Source organism: Rhinopithecus roxellana, chromosome 3, assembly GCF_007565055.1.
Source record: "Rhinopithecus roxellana isolate Shanxi Qingling chromosome 3, ASM756505v1, whole genome shotgun sequence".
Classification (NCBI taxonomy): domain Eukaryota; kingdom Metazoa; phylum Chordata; class Mammalia; order Primates; family Cercopithecidae; genus Rhinopithecus; species Rhinopithecus roxellana.
This window is the reverse complement of record NC_044551.1, coordinates 86096785-86123968: the sequence shown is the minus strand read 5'-3', so window position 1 is coordinate 86123968 and position 27184 is coordinate 86096785. Positions and strand designations below refer to the sequence as shown.

The 27184-nt window shown below is 41.6% G+C and overlaps 1 protein-coding gene across 2 annotated transcripts in view; it reads left to right on the top strand.

The window, feature by feature from the left end:
* ADAMTS12 (ADAM metallopeptidase with thrombospondin type 1 motif 12) overlaps positions 1 to 27184 on the top strand; it is a 391880-nt gene that overhangs the window by 140175 nt on the left and 224521 nt on the right. For both annotated transcript variants that reach the window (XM_030927984.1, XM_030927985.1), the window contains exon 3: positions 21066 to 21210. In XM_030927984.1, coding sequence (XP_030783844.1) covers positions 21066 to 21210 — 145 coding nt within the window. The remainder of the gene's footprint in view (positions 1 to 21065; positions 21211 to 27184) is intronic.

Below are 27184 nucleotides of genomic sequence, written 5' to 3'. Positions count from 1 at the left end.
CATTCCTGTGTCTAGAAGGCAGGGTCCAAGCCTTATTCACATCACATGTGGTGTGCTTATCTCAATGAGCTTCAAATAGTGGTGCTTAAAATAAATTTAATCCAGTGAAAACTCATCCAGGATTAGCTCAGTTTTTAAGAGGGGCGCGGATCTGTCTTTAACCCAGAAACTCTGACTATGCTAAGGGTATGTGAAGCATAGCCAAACTGCTCTTTTTCAAGAAACCTGGAAAATAAGTATCTCAGTTTTCATTCTGGCATATGCTTTATTATGTATGCATACAGGCGTGTGGGGAAACTGTCTTCTTCTCTTTTCTTAATCTTGGCATTATTTTTGCTCAATCTCCTGACCTCCTGGATGTTTTCCAAGTGAGTAATACAGCAGCTTGGGAGGAGCTGTGTCTAAATCACACAGTAAATTAGTTTCATCTCACATTGCTAAGTTGGACCCACTGGTAGAAGATGCCTGGGCTGCTTGTTCAGGACTGTGAGATGGTTGAAGGTGTGAGGTGAGAGCACCAAGGATGAATGGCAGTGTCTGCTGTGAGCACAGGATGGGACCAGATAGGTGAGGCAGATGACAGTGTCCTGTTTTTGCTGTCTCTGGTCTGGATAAATTACTTATGGTAGCTCTTGTGCAAGGAAACTGCTTAAGTATATTCTGTGAAGTTTTAATTATAGACTCTCAACAACAGTTTCCTTGCACAAGAGCTACCGTAAGTAATTTATCCAGACCAGAGACAGCAAAAACAGGACAGTGTCCTGTTTTTGCCTATAATACCAGCACCTTGGGAGGCCGCATAGAGAATATCACCTAAGGCCAAGAGTTCAAGAACAGCCTGGTCACATAGTGAGGCCCCATATCTACAAAAAGTAAAAAAGTTAGCTAGGCATGGTGGCAGATACCTGTAGCCCCAGCTGTTTGGTAGGCTGGGGTGGGAGAATTGCTTGAGCCCAGAAGTAACTGCTTGAGGCTTAATCCCAGGGGATTGTTTGAGGCTGCAGTGAGTTGAGATTGTGCCACTGTGCTCCAGCCTGGGTGACAGAGCAAGACCTTGTCAAGAAAGAAAGAAAAGAAAGATGAGGAGACCACAAAGGACATCAAGTATGCAGCATAACTTTACTACACAGTGTTAGCATTTTAAGGATAGTGAATATTTAATATTGTTTACAATAAATATATAGAATGTACCATCTTAACCATTTCTATGTGTATAATTCAGTGACATGAGTGTATTCACAGTGACATGAGGGTATGGTAGACATTGTTGTGCTACCATACCCATCCATCCACAGAACTCTTATCACATTGCAAAACTAAAACTCTGTCTGTTAAACTAATTCTATTTTTGCTGGATGGATATTTCTTTTTAATAAAAGAAACTAATAATTATAGGAAATTTAGAATATCCAAGAATATAAAAAAGAAGAAAAACCTCATTCAGAGTGGAACCATTAATGTGTTGATGAACGTCTCACTTGATCATCAAGGCTGCGACCTCATTTTTCTTTGACTTTTTGAGATCTGCTCCCAGGCAATAACTGGTACCCACTCATTCATACAGGTTAAAAACCTTACTATGATACTCCTTCCAAAGCCACTGTAATTATTTTTCAGGAGACAGGATTACTTTTTTTACTTTAAACTAAAGGAACAAAGATCTAGTTATGGATATTCAGCATCATTTATTCAACAGTCATCACTAAACAGACATTTGTTGAGTGTCTATCATGTGTTGGGTAGCATTCTATGCAATATATTTAATAGATATAGTGTTAAACAAAATAGATGAAAGCCCTACCCATCAGGGAACTGAAATTCTCATACAGAGAGTGACATTAGTGACATTTACTAACCTGTAAATATATGCCTATCTATAATATTAAGTCCTTTAAAGAAAAATTTAAAAAGTAATGAGGACCAGGAACACTGGCTCACATCTCAAATCCCAACACTTTAGGAGGCTGAGAAAGGAGGACTGTTTGAGGTCAGAAGTTCAAGATCAGAATCTCTACAAAAAGATTTAAAAAGAAAAAAAGGAGGAGGAGGAGGAGAAAGAAGAAGGAGAAGGAGAAGAGGAGGAGGAGGAGGAAAGCAAGGAGGACAAGGAGTTCTGGTTGGGAGCTCTGAACATTTTTGATTGTGTGATCAGGGAAGGACCTTCTAGAAGGTGACATCAAAAGTGTACATGTACCTGTGGGTGGAGGGATGAGGGTAGAATTTGAGGATAGGGACCTTGAAATAACATGTCAATCATCCTCTCCTGAGCCTAAAGCAACACTAACTCTCTGCTTAGATCCCTGAATTTTTCTGAATTTATATTTCAGATGAATTTGAAAAACATTTTAAAAAACATTCCTATATTGCCACAAAACCTCCAGATAAAGCTGTGGGTGTATAGCTGATGAAAGATAGACTTACTTAAAGCTCCTGCTCTGTCCTTAGAGGAGCTGAATCACAGCTTATTCTTAAATATTTTTCCCGGATCCCCAAACAGTGTGCCAACTACAAATTAATAAATAGAAAAAATGGAGTTTTCCCCACTATTTCCCAGTAGACCCCAGAAAGGTTGAAATTTTATCCAAATGGGATCTCTCACTCCCCACAGATTTCAAGTTTTTCTGCACTCAGTTCAAAATTGGAAGCAAGCAGGATCCAGCACATAAGGCCATTTCCTCTCCAAAGCCCTTGAGATCAGACTGTTCTGGGAAGGTCTCTTTGGAACCTTTGGAATGAAGACATGTTTAAAACCATGAGCTCATGCTGTCCATGGATGGTGAGACTTTGTTAGTGGGACAATTATATTATTAAAAAGCCACTACCCACCATCCCCAGACAAGAGATTTTTCAAAAGAAAATCATTCGTACACCATCATTGTGATTTGCAACGAAACAGTTTATTGTGATTATTAAGCTGAAAATGATAGAAGGATATATACATACTTTACTTGTAGAGTCATGCATATAGTTTTATTTGCCTTTCACAATACCCATGGGAGGAAGGCAGGACAGGTGTTATAATTTCCATTTTTCAGCTGCAAAACCTGAGACCCCCAAAATTTGGTGACTTGCATAAGGTCTCACATCAGGGTACAATTCTGCATCTCCTGATTGCTTGACCAAATTCCTTTCGGTCATGGCCTTACATTTGACCCAAGTGTCCCAAATCCACAAAATATCTTAAGACTTTCTAGTTCTGACTTTTCTTCCCAGTAGAAAAAATAACTGCATTTCAACCTTGCCAAACTTGGCATTTTCTTTCAAGTAGTTCTTGGGCTGATTTTGGCAACTCTTGGGGCTGAGATGGACTCACATCACTGCCTGTAATTGATGTAAGTGAATAAAATGGACTCATTTTAAGTCTTGCAGAGGCTTTAGTTTGGATTAAGTGGCTAAAATTTCCAGGAAGCAAGGTTAGTCCTTTTTATTCCTCCCAGGACTGGACACTAGCTTTTGTCTGGATTAGGTCATTTCTATTAAGAGCTGGCACCCAGTTCTGGTTGGCACAGTCCCTCCTTTTGCACCTGATGTATGTAACCATGCTGCTTTAGCTGTGGGGTTTCAAACAACGCAAACTTATTATCTTACAGTTCTGGAAATCAGTTGCTTGAAATGGGTCTCAGTGAGTCAAAATCAGTGTTAGTAGGGCTGTTTTTCTTGTGCAGACTCTTGGGAATTTCCAAGGAGACCCTCTTGGGAGTCACTTTCCCAGCTTTTCCAGCTTCTAGAGGTCCCTTGCCCCATTTCTCCATCTTCCAAGCCAGCAACATTGGCCCTAGTCTTACTCATACTGCCATCTCTCTGGTTCTTTCTGTTGGGCCTGTGTCTTCTAGTTATAATCTTTTTAATTAAGTCAGGCCTACCTTGATAATCCTAGCTAGTCTCCTTATCTGAAGGTCAGCTGATTAGCAACTTTAATTTCATCTGCAACCTTAATTCTCCTTTACCATGTAATCTAACATATTCACAGGTTCTGGGAATTAGGGCATGGACCTCTTTGAGGGGGCTATTATTTTGCCCACCAAACATACCTTCTCTTATTTTCTTTCATTTAACAATATACATTTTGGTATGTAACAATTTGAGTAGTTTCTTATCATGCCACTACATGTTCCTGAACATGGTAATAAGTGGGAATCTATTTTTCCATAAAGAATATTTGAACCAAATAAATTATAGCTAAAACCCACAAATACTATAAAAGACATGGACATTAAAAACCTTGTAAATTATTTGGAATAATAAAATTAAGCTCTAAGTCCTATAAAACAGGCATGTTCTATACAATCACTACATATTTCCATATACCTAAAATTTAAAAACATGCAAAATGCAATTCTGTTGCATGATCTAAATATGATTGAAAACTAATATCCTGGCAAATCAAACATCTATAAAATAATAAGAATTTTCCTTATGAATTAAAAGAGCTTTCAAAACAGTGATTTTGATAACCCCTATACCTCTAAAAGCTTAATGATATTATTATTTCTCTGTAGCTAGCAGAGACATTAAAAATCACCCCCTTGGCTTTAGAGATATGCATTTCAAAAATTATTTCCTCTTCTGGTCTTCCTCTTTTGCCATGAATGAAGTAAACATGTGACTGACTGAATAAAGGCAGTACGGTTGAAACCAGAGGCCAGGAGTAACATCAGTGAACTGCACAGCCCAATTCCATAGTGTGAAGACCTCCTGAATGACCTCTTGCCCAGCGCAGCATTCCTGTTAGCTGTTCTTTATCAACTAGCCTCAGCATGAATGGTTGCCTCCCCAGGGCATTTTTTTAACAGCTTTAAAAATTTTTAGAAAAAATAGGTGCCAGTTCTAACTCTGTTGGTTTATCTACTGATTATGATCATCTCTCACCCTGTACTGTTGCCTGTTAGTGAGTTTATTTCATGTAATTTCCAATTTCCTACTTTATAGATTTGAAAGACATGTTTGTTCTTCATTTCTTGCCTTTTTTTCCTTGCTCTTGTGCCATCTTTTCCTGTCTCACCTTTCCCACTTCTCCTGTTATTTTTTCCCCATCTTTTCTTTTTCTGGTATAGTTTCCTTCTCTCTTCCTCCCTATTATCTTCTCTCCCTCCTCTTCCCTGCCTTTAGCCACTTTACCTGGGGACCTCTAATTAGCAACATAATTGCACAAACTGATGACTGGCTGTTAGGAACAGAATGTGTTTTTTAAAACTTCAATTAAAATCATGCTTCCCACATGAACAAATATCCCTAAAACATCCAAGCTATTTGTATATATCACTTAGTGTCCTTTAAAAAAAATTATTTTTTGTTAAAACATGTTACCATTCAAACCATTGCATTTAGAAAAGTATAATAAAATAATGTAATACATTCTATACAGAAAGGCACAAAGAGGAAAATAAAAATTAATTGTAATCTAATTATGCAAAGAAACGCACTAGCAAATGCTTCAAAAATAACTTTATTTTTAGTATAAAAGAAATATATATCTAATGTGACAAGTTCAGAATTTTTACTGAAAGTATAAAAGAGAAAAGGACCATTATCCAACCATTCAGGAATGACTGTGATTAAAATTAAAACATGTATTTCTTTCCTGTATTTCCTATATATTTCTACAAAGTTGGAATCATGTTGAACACACAATTTTCTTTCATTTAAGTTTATATAATGAACATTTTTCCATGTCGTTAAAAATGTAACACATTTTTTATTTGCTGCATGACATCCCATTGTGTAGATGTGCAATTTGTTTGCCAGGCAATTATTATTGGTCATTAGTTTGTTTCCTAGCATTCATCGTTATCAATAATGCAGTGGTGGATATGTATCTTTGTGCACAAGCTGACTTCCTTATTTTGGATCAGATCTTTCAGAGAGAATTTTACAGATGGAGTGTTGAGATCAAAAGTATGTATTTCTGAGGCTCTCAATGCATATTGTTCTGAAAGGCAGATGCAGTCCTCATTTTCCCACAGTGTCTGTTTGACCACGATATGATGACATTGCCAGATTGATAGAGTAATTGCACAGTTCTACTAGGGGATAATTTTAAATTTCCATTTCCAACTTTGACTGGGATCAACCTTCTGTCAATTTTAATACTAATAAAAAAAGAATGAGTTATTTGTACCTTTTTTTAAAACTACACTTTAAAATGTTTAGACTGTTTAAAAACATTACAGAAAATTGAATTACAGAAAAGCTGAAAAGATAGTATGGAGAGAGCCTTTGTGTATGATATCCAGTTTCCCCTACTGTTAACATCTTATGATATTAAATTATATTTGTCAAAACGAAGGAAGCAACATTGGTACGTTACTAGTAACTCAGTTGTACACTTTACTTAGGGTTCATTAGTTTTCCCCTAATGTCATTTTTTCTGTTCTAGGAATATCCAGGCCACCACATTACAATTAATTGCCATCTCTCCTTAGCCTGATGTATTGGTCAGATTTTTTTGTAGAATACTCCTAAATTTGATTCGTCTAGTGTTTTTCTCATGGTTAGACTGGGGTTATGGGTTTTGGAGAAGAACACAGCAGAAATAAAATGCCACTCTCGTCATGTCATATCAAGGACACATGTATCAGTAAGACTTGATGCTAACCTTGATCACGTGGTTGAAGTAGTGCCTGCCATGTTTCCTCATTGTAAAGTAACTTTTTTCCTTCTCTTTTAATACTCTACTCTTTGAAACTAAGTCACTAAACACAGGGGGCAGTTAAGTTCCACCTCCTGGGGGAAAGATTAAACTACTTGGGATTCTTCTGTACAGGAACATGTTTTAGATATCTTCAGGTGTAGACTTAGGACTTACAGACTTAGGAAGTGTAGATGACAACTGAAGATTTACCTGATTGTAATGACCTATGGCTAAAAAATAGTGGTGTTTCCTGTTATATCTAAATTTAAATCAAAGATACTCAAGACAGTGAGCACTTAATCACATCACCTGAAAGACAGTGAGCACTTAATCACATCATCTGAAATTTAATCATCTGAAAAGATGGAACAAGAGCAAGGAAAATAAAGGGAAGAAATGAAGAACAAACATGTCTTTCAAATCTATAAAGTAGGAAATTGGAAATTACATGAAATAAACTCACTACTCACATCATCTGTACTTTAATCTTATGAAATTAAGTGTGTCACATAGAGATAACCACTGGCAAATATTTTTTAAGTAACTGTTTTTTTTGTTAAAAAAATGTAGAAATTATAGAAAAAGCATAAAAGAGGCAAGAACCATTATGTTTATGTTTTTTTCTGTGGTCAGAGATTATTGGTTATACTTTTGTGCTCTGCTTAAGAATGCTCTTCATTAGCGATCTGGGGATCATGACTTAAGTGTCAGACAGGCTGTCATTTGTTTCCAGCAAGTTCATCTCCAAAAACATTGCCTTGATCAGGGTTAAGATTACTGGAAAATGGAGGGTACATTTTACTTTTAAGAAATATTCTGCTTTTTAATGTGCTTGAAGTAAGTATGAAATTATTTTAAAAAATTGTATCCAGATGCAATATGTTAAATTTGATTAGGTTTTGGATTACAAACAAAGACAGAACCAATGCAAAACTAAGATGTTTTGGGGACAATTTGAGAAATTCGAACATGGAATGAAAATAAGGTTATTTTAATTGTGGCATATTTACTAATTCTCTCAGGGGAAGTAACAGAACTATGGTTATACAGGAGAATGTCTGCTGCTTAAGACTTGCCTGATGAAGTATTTCGGGCTAATTTGCCATGATGTCTGCAAGTTACCTTCGAATGGTTGAGAATATATGTTAGAAATCAAAGGTGGCAAAATACTTGTTGAATCTAAGGGGGGACATATGTGTGTCTATTTTTAAATGTTAAAATTTTGCAAAATAAAACACTGGGAAAAGAAAAAAATCATTCACATTATTCTTTAAATCAACCTTTCCCCTGTAATTTAACACCCAGGCCTCCCTGCCTAGCTTGCAGAGAGACTGGGACTGTTTGCAGTGGGTTGGTTTTGGTGTGTTATGTTCACATGCAGAATAGCACTGCTTTAAACTGTTTGCAGGCAATTTGGATGCTGAGAGAATGGTAAGAATTGGAGGTGCAGGTGGGGGTGGGAGTTGAACTCTAATGAAGATGCCTCGTCAATTTGGGGCCTTGTTTCAGAAAAAAAAAAATCATCAGACTTTAGGAGGCACTTAGCCATTCTATCTTCAATGTTGTCACTATATATTTTTCCCATTTTAAAGCTCATTTCCTGGACCCACCCCATCTACCATGGACAAAGTAGATCTTTTGATTAAGTCCTACCAAAAGAAGTAAGTCCTTATTAGACTGAAGTTTTGCCTTACCAATCTCTTCCCTGAAGAATTTAATTCTTGTGAAGGAAAAAAATTATTCTTTTTCCACTATTTTATTTTTCCAAAGCTGATGGCATTGGAGTGCTGGACTCTCAATGTTCAGTTCTGGTGTTATTTCAAGAGGAATATTAACGAGCTACAGTATGTTTCAGGGAGAATGACCAGACTGCTGAAGAATTAGCACAATGGGAAATGTCAAATGGTCAAAAGGAATGGAAGCATTTAATGTGAAAAGAGAAATCTTAGTGGCACATGATAAATGTCATCCAATCTATTTAAGGATATATTGTGTATAAAAGATATTAGACATATTCAGGTATAGTTCCAGAAGGCAGAACTAAGATGATGAACAGAAATTATAAGGACACAGATTTTTCATCATGCCATAAAGGGAAGAGATTTCTAATTAAAGTAGTTTAACAATCATAGATGACTTGAGAAATAGTCACTCCTCGCTGGAAATGCATTTGTATGTGTAGACGAGCATATTTGAGGAGGCAGCTCCAGTATCAGCTGAAAACAGAGCCCTTGCAGTGTCTTACAGTGCTAAGATTATCTGATTTTATAGAAGAAACCAGTATTGTTTCTTAATGAATGCTATGTGCCAGGCACTAGAGCCCTGTAGGTGCTTCCTCATAATATTTCGTTTGTTCTTAGCAGCTGTATCAAGTATGCATTCCCTGTTTCTCCTATGAAGAAACAGTTGAGACTCAGCCATCAACCCATTTGACCAAGGTCACACAGAATCATTATAAGAACTCAGATCCACATTAGCTCTAAAACCCAAGCTCTCCATTCCATATCAATAGTTTTGAATCTGGAACCAGAATTTAAAATAAATGAAATAGAGTGACACAGAATGGAATATATCAGAATGCCTCCCATATAGGAAAAGGTGGAAGCATTGTTTCCTGCAACATTTGTTTGCATGTGACTTGGTTGTGATATGAAATGGATTTTATACTGTGGGTCACAGCCAATACCCTAATGTCATGGTCCTTTGGCCTCCTGGACTTCCCTGAATGGGTCTACTTTGTTGATCCATTTCCATGACCACTCCCTAGAGTGTATTAGTTTCCTAGGGCTGCTTTCACAAATCACCACAAAGTGACATAAAACAACACACACTTACTCTCTTCCAATCCTGGGAGTCAGAAGTCAAAAATCAAGTGTTGCCAGGGCTGTCTTCCTTTTGGAGGGTCCAGGGGAAAATCTGTTTTCTTGCCTTTTTCATTTTCTAGAGTCACCTTGGCTCCTGGCTCCTTCATCACATCACTCCAACCTCTTGCCCCGTCACTTCATCTCCTACTTGTGCGGATCCTCTTGCCTTCCTCTTATAAAGGCCTTTCTGATTACATAGATCAACCCTGATGGTGCAGGACAGTCTCCCTGTCTCCAGATTTTTAATGTAATCACATCTGCAAACTCCCTTCTGCTAAGTAAAGTAAGATATTGGCAGGTTGCAGGGATTAGGACGTGGACAGCTTTGGAGGACTATATTCAGCCTACCACACCAGGCTTGCTTTACAAATTCTGAATGCTCAAACTTAAACAGTCCCCTTTCTGACCACCCCTTCCTCTGCATTTGCCTTCTTTGTCATTTCCCTTGACTTGCTTTTCACAATCTCAGCTAAGCCTTCAACCTGGCTGCATAAAAGGTCAGTTCCTTCTCCCATTCGTCAGAGCAGCTTCCCAAATGCCCGTCTACTTGCCTTAAGCAGATGATCTTACCTCATACTTAAAGAGAAAAAGAGGTTCCTGGTGTGTATTGCTTCAGCTCCCATCCTGTCTTTTCTCCCTGTGCCATCCTGGAAGGAGGACACAGCACTGCTAGTCACTCTGAAATACTAGAGAACAACGAATAGTCAACTGAAGATGTCATTTGCACATTTTGTTGTACATTTGTAAAGGAGATTATGTTGTACATTTCCTATCATGCTCCATGATAGGAAACATTCCTGCGAACCTTTCACTTTGGCCGCCAGCTGCTGCATCTCCCTCCATGGATCTTTTCCCTTCTAGCCTCGTCATCTCCAGCTCACCCCTTTCTTTGTATGTGGGTTATTTCCAGGCCTCCTAACTTTTTTATTCTTTTATTTATTTATTTATTATTTTGAGACGGAGTCTCACTCACTCTGTCACCCAGGCTGGAGTGCAATGGCACGATCTTGGCACACTGCAACCTCCGTTTCCTGGGTCCAAGTCACTTTCCTGTCTCAGCCTCCTGAGTAGCTGGGACTACAGGCACATGCCACCACGCCTGACTAATCTTGCATTTTTAGTAGAAATGGGGTTTTACCATATTGGTCCGGTTGGTCTCAAACTCCTGACCTCAGGTGATCCACCTGCCTCTGCCTCCCAAAGTGCTGGGATTATAGGTGTGAGCCACTGTGCCTGGCCCTGTTCTTTCTTAAACATGATTATTTCAGTCTTTCTCAGCTCCTCTCCACCACCCCTTTAATGTTGTCTTCAAGGATGTGAAAGCCTATTAGACTAAGTGGGAAGGTTTTTATTGCCTCTAGCCAAAAAATACTACAGTTACTCAGACCTATTCTCCTTGCAGGGTAGTGGGGGATTACATATAACTAAAATGAACTTATTCTGCTATAATTATGATATTAGTGGGCCATAGCAAATGGAGACAGTGGGTGTGGGCATATTCTGTAAAGAAAGACCCTGTGGTAAGTCAAATCTTTCTTTGCCTTTTTGTTTTAGAGACATGATGCAGATATAAATATTTATTAATGTCCTCATTTATGTCTCTAACATCTCATTCAATCTCCTCTTCATTTTGCTACCCTTTCTCTGCTGTGACTCTTGGTGAGATCAACACTACCAAATTCCTCCTGGTTAGCCTATGGCCATCACTAAGCCATCAGAGATGATATTCCCCTCTACCCCAGATCATTGTGAAACATACCTGGAATGCTGTGTGTGAGGCCTTCACAGTAAGGAGGATGATCACTACATGGCCACGGCAACAGCCTTGCCTGGCTGCTCCTCCTTCCAGGGTGGGAGCACTCCCTCATCAGGGATCCTTGCCCATCAGGGTGGGAGAAGAAGGCCCAGGGCCATGTTCTCCTCAGCCTCGGAAAGTCTTTGTGTCCTTCCAGTGAAGGATGGTTTCTGGTTTGAAAATGGTGAGCTACTGGTGTATCATGAAAAAGTAGTGCTGTGTCAAGGCTAAATCCACCATAATGGCTTTTTGCTTCCCACAGGGAAAGTGCTTTCACTCCTGGAAGGGGGTTCTCTCCCATTGTTCTCTCTAATAACATGTTTCCTGGGCTCCCCATGTGCTAGCAAGTTTTCCTCTTCCTTTTAGTCCGACACTTTATTTTCTGGTGAGACATGGCAAATGTGGGTTTGTGGATTGCTGCTTAGAAGCACACACACACACACACAGAGAGAGAGAGAGAGAGAGAGAGAGAGAGAGAGAGAGAGAGAGAGAAAGAGAGAGAGAAAAGACAGAGAAATTATAAGAAGCAGAAAACTTTTCTGATAAAAGATTATTGGGTGCAAGATAAGTAGAAAGAAATGACCAGAAGACTCTGGCATTCCTCTTTTTGCTCAGGGCTTCAAAGAACCATGTTTTCAGTGATGTCATTTATGGGCCTCATACCCTTGTCCCTGAGAACAGTGTTAGAGAGAAGTTCTGATGAGCTTTTTGGATGCTGCAGTGTCTCTTAGTTGATGCTCCTTGATTTCATTGGCTAGTCCAGAAATGCATGGTTTGAGATGTCATCAAAATTCCTTTCCTAATTTTCAAGAAGTCCTGTCGAGTTCTTCAGCGTGTATGTCAGTCCAGCTTCTTTCAGAACGCCCATTTTCTTCTTGACATGAAATAAATTCACATTTATTTTACATTTCAAATGCAAAACATTTATTCAGCTAGGGTACCTGCCTACTGGAATGTTTTTCAAATCTTTTATTTTGACATCTTTTTATCATCCTAGTCTGCCAAAATCTTATAGACATTGTGAACCTTGAATTCAGGGAAATAGTCTTCACAAACTGCAATCAGCAATTGTCACAGTTGGAACTTCTTTTGATGAGGAAGGTTAACTAAGTGTTAATTGGGGTCATTACTAGTACTTCTCTATATCCTTAATGCTATGCCAGTTGGAGGTGGGGGGTGGGAGGTGAAAATAATTAAGCGCCACATGATGGAAGAATGCAGTGCCTTCCAAAAGGTGGTACATGGATTATCTATAGCAGAAACCTCAGGATGCTTGCTACAGTGCAGATTCCTGGGTCTCACACTAGATTTACTGAATCTCTGTGCAGGGCTCTTGGGCATATGCATTTTTAACAAACTCTCCATATGATTCTTTTGCACATTAAAATTAGGAAACCCCTGGACTAGTGGGTCACCTAATACCTTATTCTCTTTGGTGGTTGCATTTTTTATTTCTAAAGATCCATTTTATTGGATTGAGTGGCTATCAATGACTTACTCTTCTTTCTGTAGGGACAGTAGTTTGTGATTTTGTGGGAGCAGTTCTTGGGAATTGAAATGAAATAAATGTACTCAGTTAAAGGCAACTTTTCTAGTCTTATGTGAGCAGAGTGTTTTCTTCTCAAACCAAAAACTGAGTATTTCCAGAAATAAACAACTGTTTTAACCATACTTCAGGATAAGGAAATGACTGATTTAGTCATGGAAGAGTTGAGATGCTGTCCATCAACGTGAGGACATCCACAGAGACAGCAGATTGACTGAAGGCTGGCACTGTTTGGGATCCTTTTCATGAATTACCTTGTTTAGTTCTTGTCAGCAAAAACCATTTTGTCATGGTCATTTTACAGATGAGGAAACTGAGGCTCAGAGAAACAAAATTACTTGTGCAAAGCTACACTGCTTGTTAAAATGCTGGAACTGAGTGCTGAACTTAGCCTGTCTCCAAAGTCTGGCGTCTTTTGCTAGAGAAAAACAAACCATGCTATAGAATCTGCTTCCAGCAGGAAATACAGCAGGCCAGGACTTGGCATCCATGGTTGATTTAGAGACTTGGAAAGGAAGTCTATTGAAAGTTTCAGCTCTAATTCCTTTGAAGAAATCTCCATTTGGGAATTTGCTTGATTCTGCCTGTGAGATGCCCTAAGAACCAATTTCTCAGGCCAATAAGGTACCTGGGATGTGCTGGAGGCTTGATTAGAAGCCTCAGCCATGGTTTCCAGCTCTAAGACTCTATCAAAGAGGAAAAAAGAGAAATTGATTGATTCTGTCCCTGCTCAGATTTTTCCAGATTCAGTCACCACTGGTTCTACCTCAGTTAGTGGGGTATCATCTGATCTGTTTTGTGTTAACTAAGGGCAGGCCTCTTCCTAGAGGAGAACAATTCTCATCACCTCCCTGCTTGTTGGTGAGACCCACAAGCTTTGCAGTTGTGAGAAAGTTACGTCTGTGGCCGTGAGGAGAGAGAGACTTGGAGTTAACATGTATAGTGCCTTCTCCTTATCCCACCAGTATCTGAATCTGGACTATGAGTTGGGCATGTCGGAGTATGTCCAACCTCCTGGCTCTGTCAACTCAGAGTCTGACAAATCCCCCATGACAACTACTAATGATCTGTTCCGTCTTGCTTCCTTCTCTCTACCCTTTTGCCATTAGATCCTGCCTATGCTGTCCATCGGTTCACACCTTCCTCCTTCTGCTCAGAATTTTAGTGACACTGACATCTGGAAATTTTAGTTTTACTTTTGTGGGAGCCCTTTACCCCCTTGCACAAATCCACATCTTCTCTCTCCAGCCCTCAGGCAAGCCCACTGCCATTGTTTTTCTGAGAACAGTTGTTACTCCATTGCCTGCCTGCCATCAACTTCACTTCCTACTTCTGCTGAAGGAGTCTTGCTTTTGTTCATTATGCCCAGAGGCTGAATGTCAGAGTGTGGCCCCTTCTTGCAGCCGAGCGCTGGCTCAGGATCAGCCTGGCAGTCCTCCCATCTGTGTGTGTGGGCAGCACCTCTCTGCCTATTTGAGTTTCTCCAGTGTGGCAGGGGATAGCTTTTAAAAAAATGTCTCTGTCCATTTCTACAGAAACCCTTAACTTGTTCCCCAGGCATCCCTTAGACTATCATAGTAGTTAATATCATGGTAGCATATTAGCATAAGAGGTAATAGTGCAGTACACTTATCGGACACTTACTATGTATGGATACTCGTCCAAGCACTTTACACTGACTCGTTTAATACACATGAAATCCTTTAATGAGTTAATAAGTTACTATCAGTATTCCTATTTATCAGATGAGGAAACTGAGGCCTAGGCTTCAGTTACTTGCAGCTAAGAGATGAGTCAAGCAAATGGACTCCAGAGTACCTGCTTTCAAACCACCACTTTATACTGTGTTTGCCGTAGATGATGCTATGATGAAATAAGAAACTGTGCATTCATTGAGCACCTACCATATGCCACGACCTCTGCTAGGCATTTTACATATAGTGTCTCTGATAGTCATAACGCTGCAAGTTAAAATAGATTTTGCTCCATCTTACAGATGAGACAACTGGGGCTCAATGTGTTATGCAATGTGTCCAAGATCACACAGCTCATGCTGTTTCTATTAAACCCTATCATACGTTTTTGATCCTTTGTTCTTTTGGAATCCATTTTGTACATTTTCCAACAAAGGGATATTTTTTCCCACGACTTGGATTCTGAGCTGCCAGCCAGTGGATGTGGTCTTGTGTATGTTAGGGTTGTATTAGGCTCCTTCAAAAAGCATCTGAGAGGGATGAGGGACATGTAGTTGATATTTCAGGGCTCTCAGGGTACAACTCCCTCCAGAAGTGGAACCCAGCTTCCACTTCTGCACGATCACAGCCCCTGTCCCAGGTTCCTACTAGAACATCTGTTCCCATTCTATTCTGTCCTCGGGACAGTGGCAGCCCCCTCACATAGCCCTTATCATGTTACATTTATTCCCAATGATTCATTTTAATTTTTGTGAATGTTGCTTTTTTTTTATATCCAGGTGTTTCTATTGATTCTCTGAAGCCTGTGTGCAGTGCATGGCTGTTCCCAGTCTGGCCCCTGATGTATTTGCTCATGAAACCAAACCATTATAGTGAAGTAGGTCACATTTTTGCAGTTCATTTTCTTTTAAGGCAAGTGCTTAAACTGGCCCTGATGACAGCTCTCATCACTATAGATGAATATGCTTATGATTATGAATCTCTCTCTTTCCTTACTTGGCCAGTCTTTACAAATAAGCTGTCCAATATTGGAGCCACTAACTGCCTGTGGCTGCTTAAATTTAAGCTAATTAAATTTAAATAAAATTTAAAAATTCAGCTTCTCTATTGCATTGGCTATATCTCAAGTGCTCAACAGTTGCATGGGGTTAGTGGCTCCCAAATTGGACATTGCAGATAGAGAACATCTTCATCACCACAGGAAGTTCTGTTGGGCAGAGCTGTGTTGTGTTGCTGTATCCCCAATACCTGCTTGGCACATGGTAACTATCAGGTGGATACACCAATGTCTTCCTGGCTTCAGTCCATATTTCCTGAAACCACATGAGTTACTAGGGCTGCCCAGACTCATATGCAAAATCTTCATGAATTGATGACATCATTGGTCACTCTCTTCACTGGCTTCATGGAGGCTACTTAGGCATCACAGCAGAGGGTAGGGTGTGCTGGGGGAAGTCTTCCCAGTGATCCTACTCCCACCTCTCTTTATTCTGAGGCTTCTGTAATCTCTTGACTTATACTTTCTGCTGACTTATGATTTTGGCTGTGTATTACATGAGAAAAAAACTTGTCTCTTGCAAACCAGCAACAAGAAATAATAATTCAGAGAGCCTCTCATGACTTCAGGACTGTGCCAAGTGTTCCGGAGTCTGTAGAAGTTCAATCTTGGCTTCACTGTCTGAAAGCAGCCACTCTCACTGGCCTCTGAAACACAGTGCTAGAATCCATAGCACCCATGGAAGAGCTGCTCCTGTGAGGGTTGTGTTCTGTGGGGAAGGGCTCTGTGACACAGGACTTCAGGTCTGGGCTCTAGGCCCAGTGCCACCAGAGGCCATGGGTTTGCCTCTTGAGTTGTGTGAACACTAACTCGTTTTCAGCATAAAATTACCCCGGGCTTTGCTGTTCTCTTCCCTACTTGTTAATGAATATCAGCCTTGTCTTCCTGGCTGGATTGTATGTAAACCTTGAGGGCAGGGTCAGTACCTTTCTTAGCCCTCTCAGCACAGGGCTGACCCTATGATAAATATGGATTGATACTTTGTAAGAGAAATTTTTGGGGTGCTATTTTATCCTGTCTATATGATGGGGAACAGGTGATGTCTTTTCCAGTGCTTCATGTACTATAATTGGGTACCTTGGGTACCTCTTTATCCCCAATTTTTTTTTTCTGTTCTTGATTTCAGAATATGTTGTGTTGTCTTTATCGCTATAGGAATAAACAAATTCATCTGGTAACATCTGCGATTTTCAAATGAGTAAAAGGAATTTTCAAGGCAAGGTGATGGTTTCAGAAGCACAGTTCCATCGCACAAGTCCAGGAGGCGCCTTCATGTGTCTTTTACACTATCATTGGCTCTTACCCTTCAGGCTTTACCTGTGGTACTCCAGAAGGCACAATAGCATGGGGTAGGTGACTCTTCAAGGTCTCTAGTCTCTGTGACTCTAGAACATTCTATTCACAAATTCCATATAAGATGCTGCCAGCTTCCCACTAAACCCCAGATCACTGTCACTAATTGAAGTAAATATCACATACGTCAAGATGACTAATATGTTGATGCAAGTTGAAGGGAGGGAGGAAAGATTATGGGCAACTCTTCTCACTCTGGAACTGCACTGAAGAGTGAGACAATCCTTCCCCATCCTTCCTCATCAAAGAGCAGTGGAAGTCAGATACCAGCTGGCTCACACCAATGCATCTCAGCCTTTGGTCTTATCCCCACCATCTGGGCTTGCTGTATTTCTCCTAACACAATATGAAGAGTCTGATTTCACAGGCCAGGGGAAATTCATCCCCTGTAACAAAATTTTTTTTATTGGTCAGCCCCTAACTCTTGAAATGAACTAGTAGCCTTTTTGTGTTTGTGTGTATATCAAATAATTTTTCCTCCAAACAATTCAAAATAGGCTCAAAACAGACATTTTAGTGTTGGAAATCAGGATCATTGTTACCCGGGGGGGATGTCATTGATCTGGAGAAGGAACAGGGAGTCTCTGAGCTGCTGGTAATGTTCTATCTCTGCATCTAGGTGTTCCTTTTATAAAAGATTTATGGGGATTTACAATTAGGATTTTGTACATCTCTCCATATGTTTATAATGCTTCAAAATAAAGTTTATTTTAAACAGTTTTTAGTAGACTTGGGAAGCATTCACAGATTTTTATTTTATTTATTTATTTATTTATTTATTTATTTATTTATTTATTTATTTATTTTTTGAGACGGAGTTTCGTTCGCTCTTGTCTCCCAGGCTGGAGTGCAATGTCGCAATCTTGGCTCACTGCAACCTCCACCTCCCAGGCTCAAGCAATTCTCCTGCCTCAGCCTCCCAGATAGCTGGGATTACAGGCATGTGCCACCACACCTGGCTAATTTTTGTAGTTTTAGTAGAGATAGGGTTTCACCATGCTGTTTCACCATGTTGGCCAGGCTGGACTCGAACTTCTGACCTCGGGTGATCCACCCACATTGGCCTCCCAAAGCGCTGGGATTACAGGTGTGAGCCACTGTGCCCAGCCAGATATTTTTAACTTAATTAAAACAGGTAGGTGAGTTTATTTCCAGAAGAGAGTTAGCAGTATGCAGAGACTCCTGGATACCGGGTGGGAGAAGAGCAGATGACACGGGGGGTGAAGGGGCATGTCTATCTTGGAGCTTTAGCCTATGGTTCATCCTGCCCAGGTTCTTCTGAATGCCCAGTGTAAGTCTGCACTAAATTGGATACTTTTTCCTCAATTCCATTTCCAGACTTCTTTAAAGACGTAAGAGAAGTGAGCAGGTTGCAAAGAAGACCGGAATGGAAACTATTTTCTTTGGTTCAGGTACAGACCTGGTAACCGAAGAAGGTGGTTCTCTTGGGCAGTTTGCTTCAGGGAAAGTAGGAGCCAGCCCTTTCTTTGGAAAGCAAACCATGGGTGATTTTTTCTAGCATGACCCTAGCTCCAGTTAGATGAGAGGAGACCAATAAACTGGGCTCACCTGGGTACTAGATGTACAAAGCTCTGTGTTTATACGTTGGGAGAGAGAAGAGGTACAGAGTTTAGCTGAGGAATTCCCCACCTCTCTCTCCCCACAGCTGCTTCATCCCCTCTCCTACCTCTTCCCTTCTCCATGACAAACACACAGGATCATGGGACCAGCAACCTACTTGCATGTCAGCAGATCTCCGGCTTCTCCTCTAGCGGATGAGTCAGCAGCTCTCACAGGTTTCCAGGTAGCTTCTGAGAAACATTGAGGTTGAATAGGTGATTTCCACATGCACCCTGGCAAGACCACCTTGTGGAGGAATGCAAATGGAGTAAGCCTTTAGGAAGATGCTGGTTTGGTTCTCAGGCATTCTCATTCATGTTGCGTGTAAAATGGTTATTATGTCCTCAAGTGGAGTCCCATCTGTTTCTTCTGTGCCAGTTGGGTCCAAAATTTGAGGCTGAAGAAATACCAATAACTCCTTCATCTTGGTGGTATCTTTCGTAGTTTTTCTCCTTCAAGGACATCAGTATTGGGCTGATAGCAGGTGCACTAAGGGCCGCTATGTCCAATCATCCTTGAGGACTCCTGGACTTCTGCTTTGTTTCCATGGAATAAATGAGCTTTCTGACAACAGGTTCACATTCTCCTTTTGTGCCTGGTCTCTGACTCAGAAGAGAAATGGAACCAAATCTCAGCACTGCACAGAGTCTGTTTCCCACTATTTTATGGCAGTTATTTCACAACTGTCTTTGGGCCTTGTCTGTTCTTCCTTCCTGTTTCAGAGATTATCCTCAGAGACAGATACTGAAAAAAATGTCTTGTTTTCTGAGCAATGTCAGCATAAAAGCAAATTGTGTCAGATGTAACTGCTATTGGAGCTGGTAGTTAAAGTATTACCCCTCTGCATTTATAAGGCAGTTTGCATGGCACTTTTACAAGCTTCACCTCATTTGATTCCCCTAACAGCCTCATTTGATTCCCCTACTACTATGAGGCAGTAGACGTTGCCCCCTTTTACAGAAGAGGACTTTGTGCCTCAAAAAGTTTGCATGACCCATTCGAGGTCACACAGCTGTTCTTATTACTCCCAGTAAAGTGCTCTATTTTTTCTATTGTGCTTATTATTAAATAAATTCTAAGGTCAGCAATCAAAATAGGAAGCCAATTGTGAGGTTTGTGTTAAGATCTTGTTACATTACTGGCTACAGTGAAGCAAACATTTTGGAAAGACTCCCAAGTCTAGAGCTGTCCGGTGGAGACCAGCATCCCTCTTTGTTGGAGCCCCTCTTGCCTCCTGACTGTGGGGGCTCCTCAGCTTGTCTTCAGACTCATCTGCAGAGCAGGAAGCCTTGAGTTACTGATGAATAGTGAAAGGAGCTTGAACCTTGAAAGCCTTCTGCAGTTTTCTTAAGCCCCCATGTTTCCAAGTTCAGTTTTGCAACCTTAACATTTACTGAACTGCTATATTGACTCTGGAGACCCTATTACAATAAAATGACATGGAATCAGAGATCCAGAAAGAGCCTAATGGTAGGTGAGACTATGAGCCAGGCCCTCTTCTAAGACCTTTGCATATATTAACTCATTTACCCTTCATAGCAACCCTTGATTTATCCTGTTTTTCAGCTGAGAAATTAAAAACTCAGCCAGTCACTTGCTCCCTATTGCATGGAGGAGTTGTTTAGTTTGAACCTAGTTTAATTCCCTAGTCTGAGCTCCTGATCACTTTAATGTGATGCCCCAAGCAGTCCGTCTAGGTCAGTTCCTTTGTTACACAGACTTAGTGTTGAGATCCTGAGAGTTAAACCCGGATTCTTAGGAGATCATTGACAAAGCAGTTTTCTAAGCACCTTAAATGGGCACTAAACATTCTCCTGAAAGGACAAGAGTTGTAGGTTAGAGCACTTCTAGACTTGACCTCTAAGAGGAGTTACTCATTGGCCAGTGTTCTGTAGCATATCACTGATTTTCATATCTGTGAAATGAGAACGTCCCCCTTTCCCTAGAAACTGACAGAGGGCTTTCTGCTGTAGGCCCCTGAAACTCAGTCTCAGATCAAGGACTTTGCATTATGTTTCTTCGTTTTCTTGAGTGAAGAGTGCCATTAAACACTTCCAGCCACACAGTTGTGTGAATATGTGGCTGGGCTACCCCCATGCAGGTAAATGTTCTAAAAGTTGTCAATGGAGTATGGGACATAGATCCCAACTCCATAATAGAACAACTGGGAAACACTGGGTCTTCATTTGGGATCCATAGCTATCCAGCAATGGGTTTTAGAGCAATCTGTGAACCTAAAGAATTGTAGGCTGCATTTCAGATTCATGTGTCATTCAATAAGGTCACAAAGGGATCCGTGACTCCCAAATATTTAATAACGATGACTATAAAGGTATTTCACTAAATTATTTGCATGTAACTCTTCTATGAGATCAAACAGCAGACTCTGAAAGCACTGGTCTTAGGAGTTTCAGAGATACTCATAAGGTGTAGAATTTTTCACTTTGTTTTTTGTCTGTTTATAGAATTGGTTAAAATAAACTTTCTTATTGAATGTATTTACAGACTGGATTTTTCCAACTACCACATGGAGACTTTTTCATTGAACCCGTGAAGAAGCACCCACTGGTTGAGGGAGGGTACCACCCGCACATCGTTTACAGGAGGCAGAAAGTTCCAGAAACCAAGGAGCCAACCTGTGGATTAAAGGGTATTGTGACTCACATGTCCTCCTGGGTTGAGGAATCTGTTTTGCTCTTTTGGTTGTTTTATTAAAACATGACCTATTCTTATTCAAGTCTCTTATCTCCTCTGTATTATTTTTTAAAAATATCTTCATGACATTCGAATCTCTTCTGTATTCTATTGCCAGAAAGTGTACATTCTTGTTGGTTGTATAAACCCTTTCACTTGTCAATACTCGAGTCTCTGCATCTTAATGAGAAGGAAATAAAAGCATCGTTGCCACATTATTTGATGATACTTATAAGACATTTATAATGACTTTTTTAAAAAATCTCTTCTGAATAGTGTAGAGGAAAATAGTTAAAATAAAGATGTAATGATTTGCAGTATTAGCAGTGTTATAATGCATTAGTATGGATTACCAGACAGCTTGTCACATCTGCATATGGAAGGCAGATTTAAATGTTTGATGATGCTGATAATAATGTGTGAAGAAAAACTGAAAAAATTATCAACACATTGTCAGATGATGAATTCAGTAAAGCCTCTTTCGGCTACACAGTGTTGTGTCTGCAGTTTGCTGAGCTGTGTTCCCTGTCCTTAAGCCCCAAGAATGATCTGAATTGGTCCTCTTGGCCTTGTCCCAAATAATTTCAGGTAGTTTTCAGAAGTAAACTGATCCAAGTCACTTCTTGCAACTCCCGCATTCTTCTTACTGTGTAGGAGATAATAAACTATGCATTAGTTTATCACGATTGGGAATCGGGACAGTTTCTTAAATATTATATAATATCTCCTTTCTTCAGAGAAGAAAACAATGCCAGAGGGGCCGTCAACAAAAGGAATCCGTAACATTATTTATGTGTCTTGACGATTTGGAAACTGTAGACCGCAAAGAGAAAACAGATGATGAGGGAGTGAGGAAAGGTAGATTCTGAAAAGGGCGGGAGGGACTCAGAACTGGAGCTTTGCAAATAGGAGAATGAAAGGACAAGGGGACAAGCGACTTCCCTACAGACTTCCCCCAGACCCTGTGCCAGATAGCGACTTCCCTACAGACTTCCCCAGACCCTGTGCCAGATAGCGACTTCCCTACAGACTTCCCCAGACCCTGTGCCAGATAGCGACTTCCCTACAGACTTCCCCAGACCCTGTGCCAGATAGCGACTTCCCTACAGACTTCCCCCAGACCCTGTGCCAGATAGCGACTTCCCTACAGACTTCCCCCAGACCCTGTGCCAGATAGCGACTTCCCTACAGACTTCCCCCAGACCCTGTGCCAGATAGCGACTTCCCTACAGACTTCCCCAGACCCTGTGCCAGATAGCGACTTCCCTACAGACTTCCCCAGACCCTGTGCAGAATAGCGACTTCCCTACAGACTTCCCCCAGACCCTGTGCCAGATAGCGACTTCCCTACAGACTTCCCCCAGACCCTGTGCCAGATAGCGACTTCCCTACAGACTTCCCCCAGACCCTGTGCCAGATAGCGACTTCCCTACAGACTTCCCCAGACCCTGTGCCAGATAGCGACTTCCCTACAGACTTCCCCCAGACCCTGTGCCAGATAGCGACTTCCCTACAGACTTCCCCCAGACCCTGTGCCAGATAGCGACTTCCCTACAGACTTCCCCCAGACCCTGTGCCAGATAGCGACTTCCCTACAGACTTCCCCCAGACCCTGTGCCAGATAGCGACTTCCCTACAGACTTCCCCCAGACCCTGTGCCAGATAGCGACTTCCCTACAGACTTCCCCCAGACCCTGTGCCAGATAGCGACTTCCCTACAGACTTCCCCCAGACCCTGTGCCAGATAGCGACTTCCCTACAGACTTCCCCAGACCTGTGCCAGATAGCGACTTCCCTACAGACTTCCCCCAGACCCTGTGCCAGATAGCGACTTCCCTACAGACTTCCCCAGACCCTGTGCCAGATAGCGACTTCCCTACAGACTTCCCCAGACCCTGTGCCAGATAGCGACTTCCCTACAGACTTCCCCCAGACCCTGTGCCAGATAGCGACTTCCCTACAGACTTCCCCCAGACCCTGTGCCAGATAGCGACTTCCCTACAGACTTCCCCCAGACCCTGTGCCAGATAGCGACTTCCCTACAGACTTCACCCAGACCCTGTGCCAGATAGCGACTTCCCTACAGACTTCCCCAGACCCTGTGCCAGATAGCGACTTCCCTACAGACTTCCCCCAGACCCTGTGCCAGATAGCGACTTCCCTACAGACTTCCCCCAGACCCTGTGCCAGATAGCGACTTCCCTACAGACTTCCCCCAGACCCTGTGCCAGATAGCGACTTCCCTACAGACTTCCCCCAGACCCTGTGCCAGATAGCGACTTCCCTACAGACTTCCCCCAGACCCTGTGCCAGATAGCGACTTCCCTACAGACTTCCCCCAGACCCTGTGCCAGATAGCGGCTTCCCTACAGACTTCACCCAGACCCTGTGCCAGATAGCGACTTCCCTACAGACTTCCCCCAGACCCTGTGCCAGATAGCGACTTCCCTACAGACTTCCCCCAGACCCTGTGCCAGATAGCGACTTCCCTACAGACTTCCCCCAGACCCTGTGCCAGATAGCGACTTCCCTACAGACTTCCCCCAGACCCTGTGCCAGATAGCGACTTCCCTACAGACTTCCCCCAGACCCTGTGCCAGATAGCGACTTCCCTACAGACTTCACCCAGACCCTGTGCCAGATAGCGACTTCCCTACAGACTTCCCCCAGACCCTGTGCCAGATAGCGACTTCCCTACAGACTTCCCCCAGACCCTGTGCCAGATAGCGACTTCCCTACAGACTTCCCCAGACCCTGTGCCAGATAGCGACTTCCCTACAGACTTCCCCCAGACCCTGTGCCAGATAGCGACTTCCCTACAGACTTCCCCCAGACCCTGTGCCAGATAGCGACTTCCCTACAGACTTCCCCAGACCCTGTGCCAGATAGCGACTTCCCTACAGACTTCCCCCAGACCCTGTGCCAGATAGCGACTTCCCTACAGACTTCCCCCAGACCCTGTGCCAGATAGCGACTTCCCTACAGACTTCCCCCAGACCCTGTGCCAGATAGCGACTTCCCTACAGACTTCACCCAGACCCTGTGCCAGATAGCGACTTCCCTACAGACTTCCCCCAGACCCTGTGCCAGATAGCGACTTCCCTACAGACTTCCCCCAGACCCTGTGCCAGATAGCGACTTCCCTACAGACTTCCCCAGACCCTGTGCAGATAGCGACTTCCCTACAGACTTCCCCCAGACCCTGTGCCAGATAGCGACTTCCCTACAGACTTCCCCCAGACCCTGTGCCAGATAGCGACTTCCCTACAGACTTCACCCAGACCCTGTGCCAGATAGCGACTTCCCTACAGACTTCACCCAGACCCTGTGCCAGATAGCGACTTCCCTACAGACTTCCCCCAGACCCTGTGCCAGATAGCGACTTCCCTACAGACTTCCCCCAGACCCTGTGCCAGATAGCGACTTCCCTACAGACTTCACCCAGACCCTGTGCCAGATAGCGACTTCCCTACAGACTTCACCCAGACCCTGTGCCAGATAGCAACTTCCCTGGGAGTTTCTTCTATCATCTTAGCAGAGCATGTAAGCAATAAGAAACTTTTGAGTCTAAAATGTTTTCTGTACAGAAAAACAGACAACTGCTTTAAATTGTTAACTTCACTAAGCTACTGCAGCTTTGTTCTAAATTAGATAACTTACTGGCTAAATCCTCTAACAAGTACCAAGAAAAGGGATGAAATATATCATGTGGCTGATTTGAGTGATGAAGGTATCAATACAGATAAGTTAGTCTCAATGTGAATATCTAGCAGTTCTCTTGTTTGTCGTTGATCCATCACCTGGATAATTGTCCAGTTCTATGACACTCTGGGTGATGGGGAACACATTGTGATCTGGTACCTTTTAAATCACTAGAATGTCAATACGGTGGAGAAAGTTACTAGGATAGTGAGTGAACTTGGCTGGACACTCGCTCCTGTAGGCATCCTTGCTCTGTGAAATGAGTGAGACTATTCCTCATCTACCCACCTTGAGCACCTCTCTCTCATAACTCCCCTATTGAGGCAGAGTTAATTACAAATGAATTGAGAATAGCAAATATTTAGTCATGAAAACAGAAGGGATGGATTGGGAAGGAGTGGGGTTTACAAATATCAAGGCCCCCTATTAGGGCATAGGCAACTCCACAATTACAACGTTTGTCATCCCATTTCATGTTGTGCTTCTAGGCCAGTCTCAAGACTTTCCACTTCTAAAGAACCTTCTCTGATTAATGCCATACAATCTTTGCCTTGCTAATTTCTCCACCAGATGGGATTTCTCCACCAGATAGAATTTCCACCAGCTGTAATTTCTCCACCTTTGTATCTTGAGGTACTAAGCAAGTATGAGAGAGTATCTGGTAGAGAAATTCACAAAAAAGACACTCTCTTACATCTGCTTAGTACCCCAGAATATCAGAATTGAAGAGCTCTACTAGAAGAACCTTTGAGGGATGCCTTATGTAGCTTCCTTCCTTCTTTCACCAAAGAGATAGTTGTGTCTCAGAGAAGGGAAAGAATTGTCAAAAGCATCAGAGTAATTGGTGTCAGAATATAGCCAAGCTCACGAGTCACAGTTCTATTCTACCTGAAGCTTTATACAGTCTCCGGTTTACTTTTTAAGTCTTCCTTGAATATAAACCTTGTTTCATCAATAATTCTCATGAGCCCTATTAGAATAGGTATTCCCTCCCCAGTCAGTGTGTAACAGAGGGTTCAGTGCAAAGTAGGAATTCAGTAAGTCATCAAAAAGGAACTGACAAAGAGTATTTCATAGCCAAGAAGATGAAGCTAGAGTGTATTAGTGTCTAATATATATGTCACTCATGGAAAGAAAGAAGAAACATGCCTTTTCCAAATATTGAGGAAGTATCAACTATGTGTGATCATTTCTCTTCCTCAGACAATACGTGTAATGCATAGCTACTGTTTAAATAGTAGCTAGAGATTCAAGAATTGCTAATGTGCTTGTGAATATTCTTAAACTACACATGACGTTTAAAATTTTTAAATCTTGGTGTAATGAAGTGTTCTTGGCCTTACTAAACCAGGTCATTGCAGTGTTCTTATACTATATTGCCCTGCAGAGAGGACAGAATTAACTGACAGTAGTGGTATCATTAACCAACATTAAAGTACATTTCATGCAGGTCAGTTGATGTTGCCAGGCTGAATTACTGTGATTATACGAAAAAAAGGTCACCTTTACCATATATAAAGCATTTACTTTTGTAATGTTCAAAGAGGAACACTCTAGATATTGAAGAAAGGTGTAATTTAAAAGTACTCCAGTGCTTCAAGAGAGAAAAGACATCAATTCGTTTCTCCTAAAATCTGTCCTTTCACTCATTTTTATTTCCCACGTAGAAAGGTGCCCAAGTGTCACAATATGTCCCTTATCAATGTGACTTAATTTCTGTTTTTCAGACCTTTAATATGATGCTATTTTGTTTTCGATTTGCTCAATTTTAGCTACATTTTCTTAAGTTGTTATGCTAGTTTTGTTTGCTTTTCTAAGCCTTATGTTTGGTAAGCCCTGCTGAAATTCTTGTTTCCTCTAAGATTGACTTTCTAGAATCTACGGTAAACAGTGGGAAAATATAGCTTGCCTGAATTAAATCCAGGGGAAATTTCAAAACCTCATTTTATCAGCAGAGACAAGCTCCTTTCTCTAAGGCTTTTTGGTGAGAACATGATCACACTGGGATTTGAGTGGTGTTAGATGGAAGTCTCTGTGGGAACTTTTGTTCCAGAAATCTGGGGAAGAAGAATGAACACTGGTCAGATCAATCAGATGAGAACAGATACTGGGTCATCTATGGCAGAAAAGGGTCCTGGCAGGTAAGGTCAGAGTCTGGGATTTCATGCATTAGGACTCTAGGCTAGAAAAATAGGGTCTGGCTCCTGGCATACATGCTTGTGTTCAAA